Source organism: Varroa jacobsoni, unplaced genomic scaffold (genome assembly GCF_002532875.2).
Source record: "Varroa jacobsoni isolate VJ856 unplaced genomic scaffold, vjacob_1.0 contig00166, whole genome shotgun sequence".
Taxonomy (NCBI): Eukaryota; Metazoa; Arthropoda; class Arachnida; order Mesostigmata; family Varroidae; genus Varroa; species Varroa jacobsoni.
The window spans coordinates 191543-213899 of NW_019214421.1; the positions used below are offsets into that span (position 1 = coordinate 191543).

Sequence of the window (22357 nt, forward strand, 5' to 3'; positions counted from 1 at the left end):
ACTCGAACACAGGCTCGCAATCGTAGAGCAGCGGTCTAACGGCACATGATCGATGGGCTGTTCAAGGAGAAGGTCGTTTTACCTGTATGATATATACCTGTGTAGAGGGCAGGCAGAGGAGTTCTTCCTTAAGCATTCGTCCAGCCTAATTGATTTCGCCGAAGGAGACTATGTTTTTCGCACTCGTCTACAAATGTTTGTGCGTGATCTTCGTCAGTCAGTGGTGGCGGACGGACCAGTCTGACAACTGGCTACCTGCCGAACTGTAGTAGTAATAAGAACTCGGATTCTGTTGCTTTCTGTCGGACGAGAAGTTGCTGTGGAGGTCGGAAGCGGACAATGACGAATAGGCTGGGTGAGAGAAACGACTAAACTACACGTGATCACCTTCTTCCAGTTGTTCTCTACAATGAGCCGCTAAGCATACGCAACGGGGAAAGCACATCTGATATAGCCTCAGGCGTCAAGACCTTACCACTGGTCCACCGCCATCACCTACTCTAATGCTACTGTTGTAGTAAGGTTAACTGACCAATTCAGTAAGTTCCAGCGACAGACAAGGTCTTACTGTTCCTCTCTTGAGAGCCTTCAGTGCGGATCAGAAGTTTTTGCCGTCGCCACCCCCGCGCACCATATTGTGCACGCGCGGTGGGGCGTCCAGCTTGCTTTGACGACCTGCCACTACAACTGACGTCATAATTATAGTAGCTTAGGCGGACGAGAGCTGGCTCAGCGCCTGGCGAGACGATGGCGTCAGAAGAGGACCCCAACAAGGCATAATAGTTTAAACTGTTGTTTCCATAAGTTGCAATTTGATGTCCATGTCACATCGGTGATGGTCGGCCCAGTGTGCGTTGTTCTCAGTCCCATGGACAAGTTCGTCAAATGTGAAAATCTGTCCGCGTGTGTTGGGTTGGCGTCTATTAACATCCATCTCATAGTAAACAACAAGTCTGACTAGATAGTCGTTGGCCATGTTCGGATCGAGTTGAGAACATCGCATACGGCATTTCTGTTATTGTGCTCTTGTTTTTTTCTGTTCACCAGTGACTCTGATTGCAGAGTAACTAATGAAACAGATGAAAGCTTTGACCTAGCACAGATAGGTACACTTCATCTTTCGCGTATAAATGGGTGTGAGGTCGAAGTAGCTTGTTAGCCGAGGAACGCTCGTTGTCACGATTGACGACAGCAACTAGCAGTATCGGCATTGAGGTGTAGAGATGCACCATTAGATAGATTGGTGTAGAGGATCGGCGATGCTAGTCTACTCGGTTCGTTCGTTCGTTCGTTCGTTCGTCTAACAAAAAGACGAAATTAGTCTTTGTTTTCTCAAGAGGTAATCTCGAGAAATAGAAAACGCAAAAACTAGCAACGCTCATAGCTTCTTAACGGAGCTTAGAATTCTGCTTAGCGAACTCCTGCCGCGCAGCCTCCTACCAGATCACCCGTGGGAGGAAATGGCTGTTTAACAAAGGTACGACCACACACACCTTAAACAACGAAACACCAAATTCAATACGCGTCTATTCTTTTTCTCCGCACTTAGGCTGACTTTTGCTGTTATTACTAGTCGAACAACGCGATGCTAACCAGTGAGAACGAAACTTTGCCGATCCTTTTTTCAAGTTCAACCCGTTCACTCAGAGGCAACGGGCAGCGTCGGCTCATCGGCCATTACTACACGTCAGAGAAACGGGAGTAGTCCACCCATTAGATCTGTCTTCCTGTCTGGAGTATCAGACCAGCTATCTGACTGTCGGCAGTGCGGCGAACATGATCAAATAAGTTGCGGCGACTCGAGGTGTATCGGAACAAAAATTTGGATAGATGCGTTTCGCTATGTAGATAGTGCACGATAGAAGCGTTTGTAGCGATCACCCATACACTCCGCCTCTCCTTAGCTGCTTTCTCCGCAAAGAGTCGAAAAACCATTGAGATGACGGGATCAAGCCGTGAATCAATTCGTGTATGTCGTGGGGGTGATGGCTCGACAAGACGGGCTCACAAAGGAAGGTGCGACAGAGGTCGAATGTAGGTGAGCCGCAACTATGGTGCGTTACGTTCACTGCACGCACGCGCGCGTGCGTGCGTGCGTCCAGTGAACGTAATACCACGAGGGGCGCTGGACGACGTCACCGCATGCGTCATATTCTCCATGTTCCGGTCAATGTGCATTATCTAGCCAGTGTCGATCGTAATTGTGCCTCGTGCGTGGGACGTCCATTGACATAGGGTTGGCGAAGGCAAAAAGGTGCGTCGATCTTCGGTACGGAACCCTGAGGGGAAGGTATTGCACGAGCGAACACGAACCGGAAGCCGACACCTACTCGTACCCTTTGCATCCAACGCTCAGCGCGCTGGTCACCCGTCCTGATCGAATCGTCATGTCGAATAACATTGACTGTCCAGGAACACCATACCCTTGCTGAAAACTCTGCGTACTTCCTGAAATACTATCTCGGTGAATATCATATCAATATTCCTACCATATTTACAACTTGTACTTCAAACGTTCATGGTCCATGGCCTCGCTTCACGCGAAAATCCAAAGTATAACTACAAGTTATAGACCTTCTGACAATGACTATGAATCGACAAGTGTTTCCAAACGTAAAGGTCGCAAAGGCATCAAGCGGTTCTATCTTTTATAGTTGCGTTATCTAAGGGCCTAGACACATACTACTTCCGGTAGCCGCGACAAACTTTTCAACGTATTCTGCTAGCTAATAACGCCCACTAGCCTGGATCCGAGGTCGTAATGGCATATAATTTTTATTCGTTATAAGGTCTTGTCGTCACTGGTCAACCAGTAAGTTGGATAGCAACGTTCATTATTCCCACCAGTTTAATTTACCTTAACAACGGACAGCAATATGTCAACATTAACATAAGCATAGGCCTGTTACCTAGAAGGCTTGCGACTTCATGCAAATTCATATAAGAGGCAAGTGGAGCTCGTTGGCAGTGTAAGTGGATATATGGCAATGTGCGTAAGCGTTTCAGCCGACCATGATAGCCTTATGGTGATTCTTATATGTGCTATAATAATACTAGACGCAAACGTTGTTGCCATACAGTATTGACGTAGGAGGAACAGGCATCAATTGAATTCTACCATGATGAAGGTTAATAACCGTAAGCTTTGTTTATACACGCTCCAAACATCAAACTTTAACCTACGTACCCGCAGATACCTAATCCTCGCGACAACAGTACAGAGCAACTATTCAAGATGTAGTTAGTTGATAACTTACAAAAAATTCTGATTGTAGAGCGCTAAAAAAGTTTCTTGAATCTCAAGGTTAGATATTGCCGGCAAGTTAGCACAAACTTGCCTGAAACTTACTCATAGTCGAAGTGGCTCCTATGGGTCTGTATTATGGGGCTGAATGAACTCGGAGTGCCAATCGTAGCGGATTAGGAGGAGAGTCATTACCCGCTAATCCTTTTGTTGCTTGGTTGGCTGATAACAAGTTGCTAATCAGACATCGAGGTGTAACGGTACTTCGGAGGCATTTGTTACTTCATGCTTGGGCCTGAGCTTAGCCCCAGTTTCTCACTGCTGTCGGCATTGTTTAATAGGCGCCGCGGCTGTCGTTGCTTAGATCTCCAGCGCCCGAGATTTGAAACCGAAACATTTGAACTGAATTTAATTCGTTCAATCAGACCAAGCAAACGATTTTCTATCAGAAATACAAAAAAAAACTCCCAAGTTGTCGAAGAACTATAAAATTCAACTTTACAAAAGATCTGTTTGGCAAAATGATTTGTACTAATGTAATCAGACATCAATATTTCATCGATTACGAGGCTATTATATACGTTACATTATCCTCTGCCAATTGGCAGCTTCGTGCTCAGACCCGATTCCACGCGACATCTTTAGCCAATCCAAATGATCACAAACCAGAAAACAATATGGGTCCCAAGTTGAATGATGTGTACGCTTGACGAAATTTACTTTATCTTTTCATAACCAGATTAAGGGGTTAACGGCCGGTCTCTTTCGCAGCCTTTTCGCTGTTATAGCAAAGGTAAGAATAGGAAAATTTCGAACAGAGCGCTCCACTCAACGGGATCTTCATTGCGATATGTTACTGAAGCATAAGGGCGACCTGCCGGCGTTTTAAAAACCTGAAGACCCTCAACGACAGTGATAATAAAACTATGGTGAGCACACGACAAATGGTCTTGAGAAAAAAGAAAGAGGGGTCGTCTGACATCGATTGGCAAACCTCTCGGTGCCATCAGCAATCAATGCTGTCATTGCCGCTATTTGATACAGTATCTTACTGCTGCTGCTGTTGCTGGTTGACTTAACGTCAACGCTGAGACGTGGAGGATCAAGAGGAGACGTCGTATGTGGATTCGAATCGAACGAGTCCGCCCTCAGTCAAAGCCGTTTTTGCTCAAGTGGTCAAAGTAAACCAGACACAAACGGATGGTTTTTCAGTAAATCGATAGATGAGGATATAGAAGTTGAACAAAAGCGATGTTGTTCTCATACCTCATCCTCAACAGCGGTTCCCCCAACACGTTTTGCCATGTCATCTTTTAACCAACTTCATTTGTAGATTTTTCTACTTCACATGCGAAACGCCGCGCTCCCGTCACGTTATGGCAGCATACCGCTGCAGTATTTTCGCATAAGGAATATCGTATCCCGCTTGGCGCGGCAGCCAGCCACTTTCTTTCTAAGCCGCTAACGACATACTCACTCATTCAAAAGCTAGCAGCACTGAACAGTAAGCGAAAACTGATCTCAAGCAACTATTGCCGACCATGCATATGTCGGTTGGCTTCATTTAAAAAAAAAGCTGCCTACTTACTATTGGCACTATTTTTACTGTACAAAAATTATAGCAGTGCCGCCCCCGTCTTTTCGGATCACATGCGACACTACCTGACATGTAATGTGCAACGTGCACTCCGTGTATGGTACGTTCATCCCTGCCGTGTAATGAAGTTCTCTTCTTCGCCAATCTCACATGCTCCTCTCACCGATTCTATACCTGTCTCTGTTAAACTGGACACTTTTGATGTTACGGCCGTCGGCCTCTGGCATTTGGCCCCATTGATATCCGAGAAGTATCCGTACGCATTCCGAATTGTCTGTTTTGTCTGTCAACGTTTTTCAACCTGGGAAAGAGGAAAAAATTAGCGATATAGGGGTAGATGGATAAGTGGGTATTCCCGCTGGAAAAATTCTGTCAATTGTCTGCCAGCCGCATTGTAGCTTTGGCACTGGATCATCGACACACAGACGTAAGTAGGCAGTAAGTTCTGGCACATTTTACGTCATCTCTGAGGCTGTGATAATGGCTCGGTAAGGCCCCGGCAGAGTGGCCTAGATTGAAACGGTTCTAGGGGCAGCGAGATTTCGAGGTCGACGTGGCTGATGTGGCGGTCGCCGCTATGTACGTATGCGTGTTGGTATATATGTACATACGTTCGCATGCGTGGTGGAGTCCAGTCGAGTGAAATACTTTATATGACTGCTGCTGGTGTTGTTGTTGTCCACGATTATGACGATGGTAGTGATGCTATATTTGGAACAAAGAACTGGCAGCGGGAATCATTGGACCGCCTTTGTCGGGTCATGTATGTCACCATATACATCTCATTCGGGTGCCACAATGACTAGGTGGGTGACATCGTAAACGAGCTTCAGCTCTGTAGCAGACGACCGACTACTTGACAGTCGACCGCTGCCTACATATCCCCCCTCCCCTCTACCGTCAGCCCCAGTGCTTCCTCGCCATTGTCGTGGTCGTCCTCAGCTCTTCAAGGGTTTACGGGAACGACACGAAACTTCGTGTCCGAGTCAACGACTAAAGGGACGGACGTAAAAGGGACGCACACATGAGCACGGCGTAGGTTCGAATCGAGGGAGACAGCGAAAGGGGACTGAGGAACAGGTCGGTACGTCTCCGCTTCGGTCTGCCGCCCCCCTTCGCGTCGAACGTTGGGTCACCCACTGAGAGAAAAAAACGGAACAAAACACGACCAGATAAAAAGAAAAGCAAAAAGTATTTGAACTTTGTCAGTGGTTGTTTCGCCCATAATAATAAATATCCCTCTGAGTGTTTTTCGGCCTCAACGACTATGTGCGCCAGCAAGTATACGAGCAGAAAGGACCTAGTCAACAGAAAAGAGCCTCAACATATACATATATGTCTAAATGTATATATTCAAGAGGAAGGGGGGAAGCTATGCAGAGAAAGTAGGCAAATGTCAACGGAGGGGTGACTGTGTTTATGTCACACGGACGGGATAATGAACTGTTCTCGAACTCCCAATGGCTGGCAGTATGTATAGGATCGCGGCATTATTGTGCATGGTCTTCGGTAATGTCGAACAAGTCTGGAAAATTGTTACTAGCCTTTACTCGACTGTACATCAGCCAAGGTCAGATTAGGCAAACAGACATAATAGACGACGTTATGGCTGATTTCGCATAGCTGCACATGATCCATTTCAAGATGCCTTTTCGATTTTGTATGCCTCCCGGCTACGGTGGTTACCTGAAAGAGTAAAGCGGAGGTTGATCTTTAATAAATGGAGACTACTTTCTTGAGTTCAAAATTTCTCCCCACAATGCACCGTATCAACAAAAGATAACCCGAGGTGCTCCACGAACAGGTCATCTAGTAGAGTACGAGCTTTAATAGCCATCAATAAGGGTACGGCTCAATCAAAGCAAGTGGCGAACATCTGCTGACCACTGGGGAGGCGGGGATCTCATTCATCCGCAAAGCACTTGGTTTCAGTAAGCTATCCGACTTCTGAATCTGAAGCGTGGTAGCGCTTCCCTGGTAGACCTGTCTCCACCTAATGGCGGTTAAGGGTACACAAGTGGCCGAACCGCAATTCGCTGCGTGTAAATTGAACGATGCCACCTTTCTTCCATGCAACTCAATGGAAATAGCTCTTCTGTAGTGTTCGAGATACCTCTCTAATAAGAGCTAACATTTCAAAGGTACCGCAGTTTATCCAGAATCGGTGTTTTCAGCTCGGGGTTGTCAAGATCTTGTTGATGTCGGTTGATTACAAACTGTGATGTTCAACTTATTATCCCCTCGTGTTATTCATGGTTCATAGAAGGAGCATGCGTCGTGTGAAACCAGTTATAATCCGAAAGGCGATTCCGGGCGGAATAACCAAAGCTTCGCTGCTTTGACAATCTTACGCCATATGTAGATTTCTGCTTCAGTCGGCTACTTCAGTGCAAAAACTCTGTCTCTTCCTTTCCCTTCTTTTTTCAGCTCAAAAGCGAAAACCGCTTCTGCGTACAGCAACGAGCCACCTCGTTGATCATTGTTGTTATGCGCTGTTTGTGTACCGGACAGGCCAATGTAACCCGTTACCTTTTTAAATGGCCGCCAAAAGCCAGAGATGTCCACTTCCCTGAAGGGTCTTTGTTAAAGGCCGCAACTTCACTGAAGTCATTTCTTGTTCGCTTCAATTGGATGATTGTCGGTTCTCTTCGCTTGCTCGACTGGCTATCGCACAGTGTTATACAGTTCGCACAGCGTTACATTGCAGCCAACACACATTGCATCTAGATGAGGTAGAGCGAGCGAGACCTCGAAGTGCTTGTACGCCATTAGGAGGACGACGTCGATTCTTCACAGAAGGAGCCAGCTAAGCATCACCTCACGTTGTTTCGCCGTCTATATATATGTACATATATGTGTATACATACACATAAATGTATGTATATATGGCCCGTTGACTGCAAATTAGAACCTGTTACTACAGCACACGCTCACTGGGGTACAACCTCAAACACAGTAATGGGTCCGCTACCGGGAAGCATCGCGGATTCGAAGACATCTCGCTTTATATCTTGTTTGCTCCTAGATGCACTCGTTTAGGCTGTAGACCGATTTAACTTGCAAGAACGCAGAACGTACCGTACGATTGTCGCACTAAATAGCGGCAATTACGATCGTCTCAGCTCGGGTAGTTTCCTTTAGAACATAGAGTTCGTCGATCTCAAGTACGAGCTCATTGATCCTTACATAGCAAAGTCTTTCCCAAACATCACATTTGAAGGTCGTGACTTAGTTAGGCAGCAATGGTCCAGGCTGCAAAGTAAGCTTGTTCGACCGGTTAAGGTCCGGTAGGACAGTTGATCTCCTTTCCATTTTCCTTTCTTAATTATATCACTATGGTTCTAGCTGGAAGCTTTAAAATGGATCCAGCCATCTACCGATATTAACACCGTTCGCTAACCGAACGCCCAGACTTGATTTATTTGGGCTTTAGTAGTTTAACTATAATTCGGTTTGCTTCTAAAAGCGATCGCGGCTTTTGTGACAGGGCAGTAGAAATGCTAGCCCTTAGGGTCGCACTCATATGGCGACCGCTATAAACTGCCACAGCTAATACAGAAGGTAGTGAGAAGATGCGCGTGTTGTCTGCTCGTTCTTGCGTGTACTTGTGCCTTGCCCTCGTCCTCCTGCAGTGAAGCACAAATGAAAATCGGACTCACTCCACAGTACAATCACCGAACCCAGCGCCTAACGACGGTTAACAAGTGGCAGTCATCATCGTTCGATAGAACAGCAGCAGTTCGACGGACGATGCCAACAAAACAGAAAAGTAGCAAAGGCGTCAGTCGTCACCGTAAACTAGCGTACAGTATATGAACTCGATTATTCGGTTATTGGAGCATAGTGTGGGGCTATTGTCCGCTATCGAATGGCAGTAGGTTCAGGTGCCATTACACACCTGATGCAGCCCTCGATCGGCTACCGAAGTACTGCTATTGCGACTACAACAACGACTACGAAGGCTCAAAGTAGGCGTTCGCTACTTAGTATACGCGGGAGATGTTAGCTGTACCTATCATTGAGCAGATCGCGCAGTATCAAGACGCTGGCGGCTACCCACTCAACGTTTTCGATTCGAGTGTTTCTCACCAAAAGAGAGAAAGATATGTTTGCTACGAAGTCCACCAAAGAACAGTATGTTCGGTCGGACCTAAGCCTTGTTGCTTATTTAGTTTTGAAAAGAAGGCCTAGGTGTTTACATTCGCAGCATGCATGTGGACAAACACACAGCCTTCGTTACAATAGATTCCTACCGCCCTATAATCGAAAGGATAATAGTACGACTAGAAGTAATAACAAAGCCAGCAATTTGCCCCGCCAACTAGCTTCTCTGTTATAAAGCCTCAAATGCGAACATGAGTCAAGTACCTCTATAGAAGGTGAATGTACTTGACCAGTTCATTACCTGCGTCCGATACTTTTGTTATTTTTACAAACTTCAACAGCTAAAAAGTTCCATTGTAACTGCGATGGCGTACGAGTAGAATGTGCCCAATGCCGATGACAGTCTTAGCTTGCTCTAGGTCCAGTAATGGTTTTGATTTTTTTTTTATCTCTGCGCTATAAAAAGGATCCCCAACGAATGCATACGAACCAGTTTCCGTTTTTCGGTGTAGGATCAGGGTGGCGTCGAAACGAAATTCGTAGAGGACATTTGTATATTAGGACTTGTGTTGCGACAGACAGCTTTTTTTTTTTACCCCACCCGCCACCTGTCTGAGTCTGGCTGTCTTTGTATGTGTGGTCTGTAACACTGTGGACCGCCCAAGAGCGGACACCGAAAGATACACTTTTGCTTTGGTGGTGAAATTTCGGTGGTCATATCTATCTAGAATTCTCGCATTAATTGCTTTTGCGAAGTCTTTACAGACCCGATATTACTTCTATGGGGTTCTACGGTCTTTTTGGGAAGTCTTTCTGATCGCGCTCTTTGAATCCTTTGCATTATGTCAGAAAACGTCGCTCTGAAGCGTCTCTTGAGGTGTTGACACCACAATTCAGTTGCTGAAAAATTCAGCTCAGATCCACTTTAGGCGTTCTCAGATATTTTTCTAACTTGACTATTCATTTTACTATTTGAAAATTTCACATTTTCTCTCAGCCGACTTGAAACAACTTTGTCGGTATTAGGTGACTTCTCTTCTAAGCGAAATTGTTTCATTCGAAACATTATTGGTCTGGCCCTTTAAGCTTATCGTTAAGATCTTCTAAATAAGCCAATGTTTGGCACATAAACTTGCGCGAGATGTTTTTTGTTTCTATAAAATAACAACAAGTGCTTAAAAACAATCGTCATCTGAAACCAGTTGATTGGCATCAGTTTATCTACAACGAAGATGCCAATGACAATCTTCGTCCTTTAGTTGCTTTAAGTACGCTGGCATAGTACGTTTTGTCACGATACGAATGCGTCAACCCATTTTTTCGTATTGTGGTCGTTGTTGTCATCGATAATAACGAGAGTCTCACCGAAATGCAGAGCGTGAAAAACGTCAGAGGCCTGGTTACGTCAGTGATCCGGTAGACCCAAACGTAACAATAGCTGCAAGTCGTTCTGGTTGACACGGTGACTTATCATGCGAGAGCTGTATTTTGTGAAGCTTCCGATGCTGGTACATGCGTCGCATGATTTTCCGACTGGTCGAAGCTACCCGACGCAATACTTCCGTTGTCGTAAATCCAGCCAGCAGTATTTAGGCATAGCGGGGCGTATTTACTTTGTACGTTTCAGGATGTTCTGCGATTTTCTTATCTCGGGGTTTGAGGTTACGGACACAGACACACGTCCATACATATATATGTGCTTTCCTAATATTTCAGCAGGCCTGATCCGAGTGCGCCGACACATATCAATTGTGCTCAACGAATTATTGTTTACATGTATTTTAGGAACGAGTTAGGGAGGCTAACGTAATGCGCCATGTTGCCTATTTGCTTTGCAAGGTTCTATCTATCAACGCGTCACGCAAACATTTACGTGCGCGTAGACTTTAAAACAATGCTTTAGTGTGACGTACAAAGACAAACCAACAGAGCAACTTAGTCGGGTTCTGTAGGCCGTTATATTGCTGGTAATGTAAAATGATTGGCGAGTATCTAATTGAAAAGTGACTAATCAAGGTGAGCACCACGCGAAAATTTGACAAAAATAATAGTATCTAAGGTGACCTCTGTTATGGCAGGTAGCCTCGGAGCACCAGTAACTTATGTTAGATGCGGGGCAAGTCGTTTGAAGAGCTTCGGCGTGTGTTCCAATTTCACAAAAAAAAACGAGTACGGGCTCCTGCAATGTATCAGATAACAAGTTTCATTTTCTAGTTTCAGGAACAAGTACTCCATTTGTGTACAGCTTAACTTGAACTCGTTTGTAAGATTGGCAAATCCAGATTTATAAGTTGCTAGGTTGTCGAAGCTTCAATTTCTCGCTGCCTAATTCGGAGCGCAGCTACTTTTAACCATTATGGTATATAGTTGTACAGAAAGACACTATATATAGTTTCTGCTTAGACCTCCCCCGCCCGCCTTTTAGTATAGCGCACTGAAAAATCCGAATATTTTTCAAGATGTCTTACCAAAATCGGCATTGGTCGATTAGGGAAAAGTGGCGACCTATGACAATAATGACTGTGTTGCCTCTAAAGCAATGTTTTGATATCACTACCGATAATATTAATATGCCTATTCGTCACAGTCAGTCAGTATATCAGATCAGATGATACCGATCTATTTGCAGCCATCTCTGAATCACTTGCAAGAAAAATTGCGTGACGGATGTAGTTTTCCTTTTGTACCGCAGCGCTCAGCCCCCTTGATCATTGTGTACAACACGCGACACACACACATATCTAGGTATAGATAGACGAGCAAACGTTCCTTTGTCTGTCGAACTTATCGAACAAGAATAGGTAACGCGTTTGCTTCATTTTGAACTTCTGTAATGTTTCCGAAAAATGTACACTTGAGCTCTTTCGGACAGACACAACACAGGCTTTCTTTTCGAAATTGTACAACGGACGGAATTTCCCATCTATCTATAGCATAGTAAACATACATATTGTATCAAATCGTTAAAACTCATCCGCTGGTTCATCAATCGTAGCCATACAGCCACTATAAACGAATGCGACGAAAAAATGCCTGTCAAAACAATAAAAATAACGACCACGACCATGACGCCGCTGCCGCCATCGAGAGTCATTGCTTTCTGTCGTTGACTAACTAGGACGATACATATGCAATAGAGCGGGACTAACGCGATCACAAGACGCAGCGGCGTCGTATTCCTACGATGACTCCACTGCAATTAACAGACAGTTTCGCCTCAGCCGGCCACTCGAACGGCCGCAAGCGGACCTCATAATAGCAGCCCGCATAGAGAAAAACGTTCGCGCCGCTGTTTCTACTATGACTACTAGAGTCGGCCGACTTTATGCATTACGCGCGCGCGCGTGCGTCGTTATATGGCCTAGTGAGTATAAAATGGCTGTTGCTACTGGCGCTGCAGTCGTCGCCCATAATTATAGGATTTGTATCGTATAATACGCGTCGTCGTCAGCTATGCGCGGAATTTGACACGCTCTGATGTCGAAGCGATCCTATCCAATCGACCTATCGTCACCATTGTCACTGCGTCGTTATCAAACAGGGGCAACCGGGAACACAGAAGGGACTTAGCCCTCTTAACTGGCTATCTTTGCTTTGTACTGGCTCCTACTTGGAACTGGAGTTCGGATTCTAACGAGTACGCGTCGTCCTTATCCACCGCCGCAACGATCCTTGCGCCTGTCCTTGCTTGCAATGCTTCAACTATCGCTATCGGTGAAGTAAGCCATAGTCATAACGATGACGATTATAGAACGTTATTTAATCTTTCTGGGTTGCTCAAGGTAGTTGCAAAAAGTAAATTCTTCTCGTAAAACTAACGGGTCCTACTTTTAGCTTCTATTTGCAAAAAAAGAATCTATAATTGCGATCTTATTGCGGCCTCGATGAACTTCATACCATACGATATGATCGTTTAAGCAATATAACAGTATCACTGTAAAAAGGAACCGGGCTTTGAAGGCTTCTTCTGAGCCTATCAATCTGTGTCTAACGACCGCTCGCAAGACGTTTAGGTCTATGATGCAAACTAATAAACGTATCATTCGTTGCTTCTGCTAAAAATAACCCTGCCTATATTGATGCAATGCGTCTCCTACTTTGTCCTGCAGTCGGACAGTATGCATCATATGAAGTCCCCAATTATCCAGAACAGCATTATCGTATAGTAGTCATAAAAGGCAAGTGGAACGGATAAGCTTTGCCCCTTCTAATTAGTTGTTAGTAGCGGCTTCTCGTAACGCGGGCACATTCTTTCTGCACATCCGTTTGAGATCGATAGCAAATAGAACCAAGGGTTGCATGTTTTTCATCTCACATCTTTTGTCCGAGCTTCCTTCTACGTAGTCGTGGCCAGATAGCAGGTATACAGCAGGCTTTAAACGTGACAAATATGACCTTTCCATTACGGCTAGGACTCCCGGCTAAACGACGGTATTATCATCGAATTTATTTTAGGTAAGATTTATCCATAGCAAGATTGGTTGTTGCTCTCGCCTGCCTTTAGTCGGCGACTGCTTGATAAAGTTTTTCGTTTGGCAACTCGTTTAAGACGTCGATTGGTCCCCAGTAGCTACTGTGGTCACCAATGAGCTGAACGTACTTCTTCTGATAGTTGTAACGGTGGAGCTGGCGACTAGGAAGCCTACGGCCAGACACATTAGCACGTTTATTTTCTTTGTTTCGATCCCGCTTCTATGGGAGATTTGTTTATCTGCTGCTCATTCACACAGTTGCGCTCATTCGGAACGTTTCCATACCATATGTATATACATATATATGCTGAAGGGGTACAAAGAAAAGCTGCTGCTACGCACGGCTAGGTTCAAGTAGTCGACAGATGGTGCCTCCTACCGTTGCTATTACCCGGCCGCAGAAGCACCCGCACCCTAGGGCAATTCATACTCTTCGTATATACTCTATCTATTGGATACGGTATTTGTCCGTCTAATGCTCCAATACCATACCATGCAGAGATTAAATCTCGGTCACGGGCATGTAGTCTCGAGTATAGTATCATGGCATATATAGGTAATAGAGATTAAAGGAAACGAGTAAAGTCATGTGAGGCAAACGCACGTCCTTCAGGACGTGTGTTTGCCTCACATGACGGGAAACTGCCAAAAAATGGCGAACTTAGTTGGTCTGTGTACGAGTTTTCGATGAATCATTGGATGTCTACAAGAATTACAGGGGAGTTTTGTAGAACAATTTCAACAAGGGTTTAAAGACACGTTAACATGGTAAACAAATGACCACACGTAAAGTGAGCCCAATAAAACCTTTAGATACTTCCTCAGCTTTGAGATATATATGTACAAGTGGGTGTCAAACATAACTCAGTGTTCGTAAATTTAAAGGGCAAATATACACAACGCCAGCGAAATAAAAGAAAAATTTAGTAATAATAGTTAGATCATAACTATGCCCCGGCACTTGTACAATAGAAAACTGGACCGAAAAAGACAATTTCCGAGCCATTGTTTGTTATTACTGCCACAAGGTCACATAGCTTCTGTGTGTTCACGCAAACTGTTAAGCAAAGTACGAGAAAAACGCACTTCAACTTAGATACAGTTAATGTGTCAACAGCTAAGAAACAGCATAATACACAAATAAATTTGAATGAAAACTTGAAGGACACAAAAAAATTCCACTCATATGAGTGACTTCCACTAAGTTAATACTTTGTCGACAGATGTACATCCCTATACTTCAAATGAAGCAACAATTCTGGCAGGATTGAATCTGATGAAAAAAGATAAATTTGCTAGGGTTACTGGGTGGAAAATATCTCTGTGTTGTTGAAAATTCACATCGATAATCTAAAACATAAACGATTCAAGAAAGACAAAATCTAAAACTTTCTAGTTCACTTCCAGCAGAAGTTCAATGAAACAACCCGTGTTATAGCATATAGAGAATGCCGGAATCCATTATATGTGCAGCATAAATCCATCCCATAGGGTACCGTGAAAAGAAAAATGGCACAGTTAGAGCTGGAATAGATCAACAATCGGTCGCGAAATTCTCCATGAAACAAAGCTGTCAGGTGCCTCATTAGCCTCTATCTTAAATCTGTTGGAACGTCCTTTTAAATTTTTGCTCTGGTTTCATTTTTTTTCACACTTCGATGGTGGCGTTGAAGCTTCAAGGTAACCAAGCGTGTCTAGTTCAGCCTTCGTCGCTATTACTGCATCACCCAGTGAAACAGTGAATGAAATTTTTTTGTGTCGTATCACGCGCAGCCTTGACACTGACCATGACATCGGCTATCACGGGTTTACTCATTAGGTTCCATTGAACTATTGTTAATCATCATAGATTACTTCTTTAGAGCTGTATAGAAACCACCGACGTGACGGCGGTATGATGCGATTAAGTGTTTGCATTATCCTTTTTCTACCTATTGCTTGCCAATATACCCACTTTACAAGAGACCCTATCTAAGACAACATCTATCAATATATATATATAGTTCTTCTCGGTCTGTCACTCTAACCCAGTCGGCTGGGTCGGTATTCCGTTCACCGGTCGTGGCGGTGGCGATTTCGTTTACCGGTGAAGTCTTCAAGCGGCAAAATATACTAATGCTGCTGCTGCTGAAGCCGGCTCGCGTGTGATCCCTCCTTCTCTGAGCGCCCTCTCTCCAGCGGGCGAGGGTTGCCCGCCAGGGCTGCCCTCACACGATACAAAACTATGGCGCGGTTAATGTTAAAGCGGTTAAATCACATGAGTTGCCCGAGCGATATCTGATGTGTGAAGCTTGGATACGTCTAGCTAGATTAGTTTGAACTAGAAATCCTCAAACGTTAAATAGCCTCAGAGCTCCCGTAGTCTAATCACACCAAAGATAAAGTTTTCACTTCCGTTCTCATCTGTGTTCAGTGAGCCCTAGTGCCAGTGAGCCTCAGGAATACATAAACTCTATAGATATATATGTATATATATCTATATATTGCTCGTCGGCATCAACTGTTGACTCGTCCATGTGACATGGGTTCGTTCGGTGCTAACGGAACGATGACCGGTTTTGCACTTTCAGTGCTTTTGTGCATGCTTTCTCTGTGGACTGACGGCGCGATCTCGGCTCCCCTTCAAAGCAGCAGTGGCCGAGGCAGCGGTCACGTCATCAACGGCATTCCTACCTGGACGTCACCGTGCGGTCAGGACGGGCTGGGAGATATCCCTGAAGTTAAGACGTGGAGCCAGCTCCAGTCACTCCTACTTGAGATCGGTCGCCACGCTCGAATAAGCAGTTTGGAAGCTGGCCACAAGAAAAAACTCTTCGTAAGTACCTATTTTCGCCTTTATTCGTGTATATGTACATATACATTTCTTATTATTATTATTATTGAAATATGATTTTCCGCGCCTAAAGTGTTCATAGTTCCTTAGCTAGCCCCATCAGCGATCGTATATGTCTGCATTTCTGTTACTATTAGCTAGTAGTTTTTTTATTCTTGTTTTTTACTGATTGACATTGCACATATCATAAACATCACATTAATATTCAGTGCGAGCGACTTAGCTGGCCAACCGTTGAAACGGATTCTCTAGCTGCAACTTGATGGCTTTATAGCCGATATCTTCCGAAATGATCAGAATAATGATAGTGCAAAGAGTCACCGAAATATCGCATCGTCTTTGCGCCTGGCTGTGTGATTTTTGCTTTACGTCTACGTTTACAGAAGACTGAAGCAGTAGTATCATGTTGAACTGTACATTATACGCCCGAACACTGACAAAGGTGATTTGAATCAAACAGTCTAATAAAAATTTTGCAAACAAAGCTGTCAATATGTCAGGCTAAAGTAAATTACGACTACCAATTGGAAAGTCACAGGAACTGTGCACCATAGTGCTTTCTTTGTTGCGACTGTCTCAGTGATGATACAGACATATAGTAGTGACTGTTGGTACTATTGCCTGTTCGTGCGACACTATCCGCCAGTCGTAAGAGTTGCACAGGGTTTACCCAAGAAGACTCGGTCTGAGTGCGTCGCATGGCAATACTACAACCGCCAGCAGCAGTATTATCCTGATCATCATCATTCGAGTCTCTCCGGAGTCAACGGGCCCGACAGCCCTACGACTGCCAACAAGTTGTTTCTGAGAAGCGCCTTGTCCACTGCTTACTTCGCTAAGCGGTCATGGGCTTCTGACGCCAGGCGATGAGTTCGCTATGACTCCATGGAGCGCGCGCAGTCTATCTTGTTGCCCCCATCGCCCCGCGCGCCTTCTCCTCAGACTCCTCTTCGGAGACGATGGTGGTATCTGCTGCTGCTGCTGCCGCTGTCGACTGTCTCGTTGGCTCAGTAGGACCACTACAACCTCCAGCGTTATTGCCGCCGCCGATTACTGTATCTTGACTGCTGCTACTATGTTATGGCTGGCTTACTTGGTCGGTCGGTGTTGATGGTGAAAGCTCGTGGCTGAGGATTCTTCCTCTGGGCTCTTCCTGGAACGCCCGATGGGTGGGGGTAGCAGGACCGTCGCGACGCCAGGCCGCGTCCTGCAGTAGCCGCGTGTTACTGCCTGGGCGGGCGAGAGTCTGGGTGGGTGTGTGTGTGTGTGAGAGTACGAATCGACGACGCAGCGGGCACGCTCCACAAAGTCAGTCCGCTGGACTCATTGCATCTGTGCAACGGCAACTTTCCATGGTCAGGGTCTACTAGCTTACTTGCTTTCTCTGCACTTCTTCGCTGCAGTGACAACGGCACGACACCGGTCATTCTGATCCACCACTGGCAGGACAACAACGATGACCATTTGCCGGCAGACACTGGTCGTAACCAGCTGACCCATTCAGCCGGTCGCTTTCTCATTCACTCTTTCCGCGTGCGCCTTTAGCTCTTGCCAGCCATTAGGCCTCTTCTACGGTACATGCCACTACACTGAAAAAACACCCCACCCGACAGGCCGGTGGTGAATCCCTTAAAAATAATTGTAAATACATTCGTACCTCTCGTACAGGCAGCCTCTTCTGAGGAAGGAACCAAAGCCTGACAGACAGCGGAAAACAGGTAGAGACTTTTTCACCTTTATAGTCATGCCTTATTTTTAACAGAAGTGCTGTTTGCATCGTATCAAAATGATATAGGTAATAAGTACTCGGACTAATTTTGATTTGACAGTTAACATTGCGCCAGTCTATTTGGTAATGATGGTTATGGCGTATCCACAACTACTAGCCTTAACGTAGGTGCAACAAACGGACGCCGGCAGAGTCGCGTGCGAACCACATGGACCAAGCAGGTCCTTTGAGGGAGAGGGTAACCTGCTCCTGAGATGGGGCTACGGGGATACGGTTGATATGTGGGGGTAGAATGGTTCCGGGGAATCCCCAAACTGTCCGAACAGCAGCCAGTCGGAGAAGCAGTTGGGGCAGCCAATGAATAAACGAGACTGCTCGATGTCCTTGGTTTCCACACGCTCTCTTCGGTCCATTTCTGATATCCATCCGGCAAGCAACTGCCCGTCGGCTTTACCTGGAAACTCATCGATCTCTCCACTCATCTGGACTAGTACTCCCTCAAAACAATATCCTTTCTAACCCCAGTGGCGACGTGCAGCCCCCCCTCCGGATTGTTCCTTGTCCCTGTGTTATACCCGCCTGTTAGTTCCTGATGTTGCTGCTACACGCCTATTTCAACCCGATCATGCGATGTTGCACGAATTTAAGGGTAGATTTTGCTGGTACATGAACCGACCCAGAGACTATTCCAGGGAATTAGCGCACTTGACTCGAAATAACAACAGCGGCGCCAGCAGCACGGGCAGGAACAACGAATGGCAATTCTTTTCTCCGAAAATTGCATTTATCCGTTGGTGCTGCTTTTGCTTATATGGGGAACGAAGCAACCCCCGTTGCCGGGGCAGGCGGTAGCAGCGATTACGTTAAACTCAACGCATTCTGTCGTACATCGACAGCGGTCGAATTGTAGCAATATTCAATAGCTTGATTATTTTACTAAAGCTATAGGATACTGTAAGGGGGCGAGCTTTAACGTTGCCGTTGCAGTCCGATAAGACGGAAGCAGTGTGGTAGTGAGAGGTTGGAAATCCCTAGTAGGTCAGTGGACGTCCCCGTCAAGATCCCGCTCATGCCACTTCTACCAATTCAAATGCCTTCGTTGTCTCCTTTAACGAGCAAATTAAAACAACAGGAACAGTCTCTCTGCCATCGCGTTGCTACTGGTACACAATAAGCAAATGACGAGATCGAAAGCACGAACGGGATGGGCTGGACGGATGACCAGGCTGGTCAGTCTGTCAGTTCGATAGGTCTTAGGTGGATCACCTCATGGTGGTGACTCAGCTTGACGGCTTGGCTTGGCCTCTGTATCTATGCCTATATGTATGTATGCATATAATAGGTCTATGTAGTAGCGCGTAACATGTGTTCTTGCAGCGTCCGTAACGATTAGTTCGATGGCCGGCCTGTTCGTACGTCGAGCAGCTGTAATTTGAGGCACTTAATCTTTCATTTCTTAGCTGCCAGCTAACTTGTACTAGGTCCAAACAGTTTTCTCCAGCAGCAGCAACAAACGTTCTTTTACTGGATCCTCCTTTCTTATTCGACTCTCGTACTGATAGCTCCTCATAATACCCTAGGCATCATGTTGACCCGAAGCAAGCAAGCGGCGTTCAGCTATTTGGCCGCTCATCTCCGGCGCTTACTTTCGCGCATCCCTTTTCGGGTCAAACGGGTTCAAATATAAGTTCGCGTAATGGGCCTAGCTCGTGCCAGTCAACTCATGTTAATCACGCAGCCCCTACTGCGGCATCGGGACAGCATTGCTAATCGGCCGCTGCTACATTTCGTCTATATATATTGCCCACACTCTTTTCTTAACTTTTACGAACTCTTCCACCTAGAAAAAAACAACCCAACTCGTTCAGCTGGCAGAGTTATTGTCCAATTTGGAGGTAATGGCATTTGATGACGTATAGGAGTTTCTGAGTTGGCCCTCTTACGTTCTCTCGCCGGGGGGCCACTGGTTTCCAGCGCGCACAAGTCACTCACAAGTAAACAGCTCCAAGTTAGCCGTACACGGGCTGTCCATCACGCACGGACCACGGAACGTCAATACGCAACCACAATACCCTACCGTCACAGCAGCAGCAGCCGAGTATGGCGCAATGACCTAACGCGCGTACTCCGACCGCTGACATACGAAGAGGCGCGCGCACGCACGCACGCACGCATGCACGCAGCAATGATGATAATTGTGATGGGTTAGTTGTAACCCAGGCGGAGCGTGACACGAGGTGACGGCATCACCTTAACTCACCAATATTCTCACCGCAATCGCTAATATCGACACTACGAAAATGATCATTATTATGAAGGCCGCTACGCAATGGCATCTGAAGAGCGCTGTACTGTCGTACCCCGGATACAAATTTGTACTTCGCTTTCGATATAGCTCCACATTATATGGCCTAGCATAATCTGAGAGTATGGTATTGCTTTAGTATTCTCGCGCAAGCGGCAACTTTGTTGTCATTACAGCTGCTGTTGTTACCATTATCGCTTTTACTCTCCTTTCGGCCGACCGTAATCGCGGCACATCGGCATCAACCTACCGCCACTTAGTAGGCCGTCGTCGTCGTCGTCGTCGTCGTCGTCGTCGCCGTCGTTGTTCCTCGAAAACACAGCGGGCGTTTTTGAGTGGCACGGCTGTGTTTCAGAAGCTTCTCGCACTTTTCTTAGCTATCCCGATCACTTGTGGCCGCCACTATCGTCAGATCAATTGGATCACGGTTGGCCAATAATGAATTCGTTGATTTTTACTGGACTGGTTCGAACCGATAAAAAGTTACAAATTGCACAGTTAATGATAGAACATAAAAAAGCTGAAATGCCGTGAATGAATTCGAGCTAGCTAACCAATGTCAATATTTGGCCTGCTTTTACAGTTGGAAAATCGATATAACGACTCAACATCGTTTGAGAGTCTTTATCAACAATATGTTCATGACTGGTTGCCACGGCCACCTGCAACCCCAGAGGACTTTGAGAAGACCTTTGAAGAGATGAATGTAAGTATTAGATCTTGCGATAGATAGAAGTCGTACCGGTTCCGAAGGCAGCGTCGGTGACGATACTCCAGTCCGGCCTGCCGTTAGAGTTTACGCCTAACTAGTGGTCGTAGAAGAGCTTGCTTCTCGCCGTAGGAATAAAAATCTAGAACAAATATAGATTGAAACAAGCAGAAGGTATATGCTTTTTCGCCCACCTTGGTTCCATGTTAAGGCTTAGATAGACTATGCATACCTGCTTCTTCCTTCGTCGACGAACGGACGGACGAAAATTGGTACCTACTGGCAGAGGCTAGGATTGGATTCCACAGCAACAGTACAAGTAACACTAGAGGAAATAGCGTTGCTTTTTACTATAATTTGGAACTGAATACAAATTTACCTGTTAGCCAATGTACGTTAGCTTCGTCTTGACCAAGGACTAACGTCCCGACGGCTGCTTCCTTGCTTGTGCGGTCACTAACACCACACGCGCACAATAACCCACCATATATAGTAGAGACATCCATATGCCTCGATGCCGCCTGCTGTTATTGTTGTTGTCGGCGTCGTCGGACGCGAAGCCCAGCGACAACGATAGCGTAGGCCAGCCACGGGTCTGAAGTCGACGAAAGTCAAAGAAATACGATAGATATTATATATATCGCATTTATATATATATATATATATATGGTGGCGATAGCTGTGGCAGCGGCATCGCTACCGGTGAAACGGGAGATCAATGCTAAAGAAGCACTATAGTCGATGGTGCGTCTCGTCTTAGCTTAAGGCATCAACAACAACAACCAGTTAACAACGACGAAACTTCCATAATATGGTATTTTCATCTTCGTCGACGAAGTATCTGTGCGGTTATAGTCGCCACGGTAGTAGTAGCTAGCCGTTTTCTTTGAGCCAACTCATCAATGGAGTAAGGCGATCGGACGCTAACAAGGGGCCTTGTTGTTTCAGGTAACGACAGCATTTCGCAAGGTCTACGGATATCTGCAGCACTACGCGGTGGGCCTGGAGCAGGCGACGCTCGATCAGATGTTCACCCGCAAAGGCGGGTTCGATGGCCACTTCAGGGAGGTCCAAAACTCACTTAAGCAGCTGCTATGTGAGTTCGATATGAGCATCAGCATGCTCAAAATCCGTAAAGATCCCGATGTGCTTCGCGATGTTATGTCAGTGGAGCAACGTAAGCCAGTCGACGCATTGGGAGAGCACCAGATCATGCTTAGGGACTACGTAATCTTACGTGACTTTATCAGCATAACAGAATACGTCAGCCGCCTCTTTACACGTCTCGCTAAGCATCCTGAAAAGCGGCCTGAAAATGTGCTCAACGCAAATCGAACAAAGTCACATTAGGACAACAATTTACC

At 45.8% G+C, this 22357-nt stretch overlaps 1 protein-coding gene across 1 annotated transcript in view; it reads left to right on the forward strand.

The window, feature by feature from the left end:
* LOC111270876 (uncharacterized) overlaps window positions 1-22347 on the forward strand; it is a 72182-nt gene extending 49835 nt beyond the window's left edge. The window contains exons 2-4 of the mRNA XM_022851352.2: window positions 15988-16232; window positions 20868-20990; window positions 21942-22347. Coding sequence (XP_022707087.1) covers window positions 15988-16232; window positions 20868-20990; window positions 21942-22343 — 770 coding nt within the window. The 3' untranslated portion in view covers window positions 22344-22347. The remainder of the gene's footprint in view (window positions 1-15987; window positions 16233-20867; window positions 20991-21941) is intronic.
* The last annotated feature ends 10 nt before the right edge of the window (window positions 22348-22357 follow it).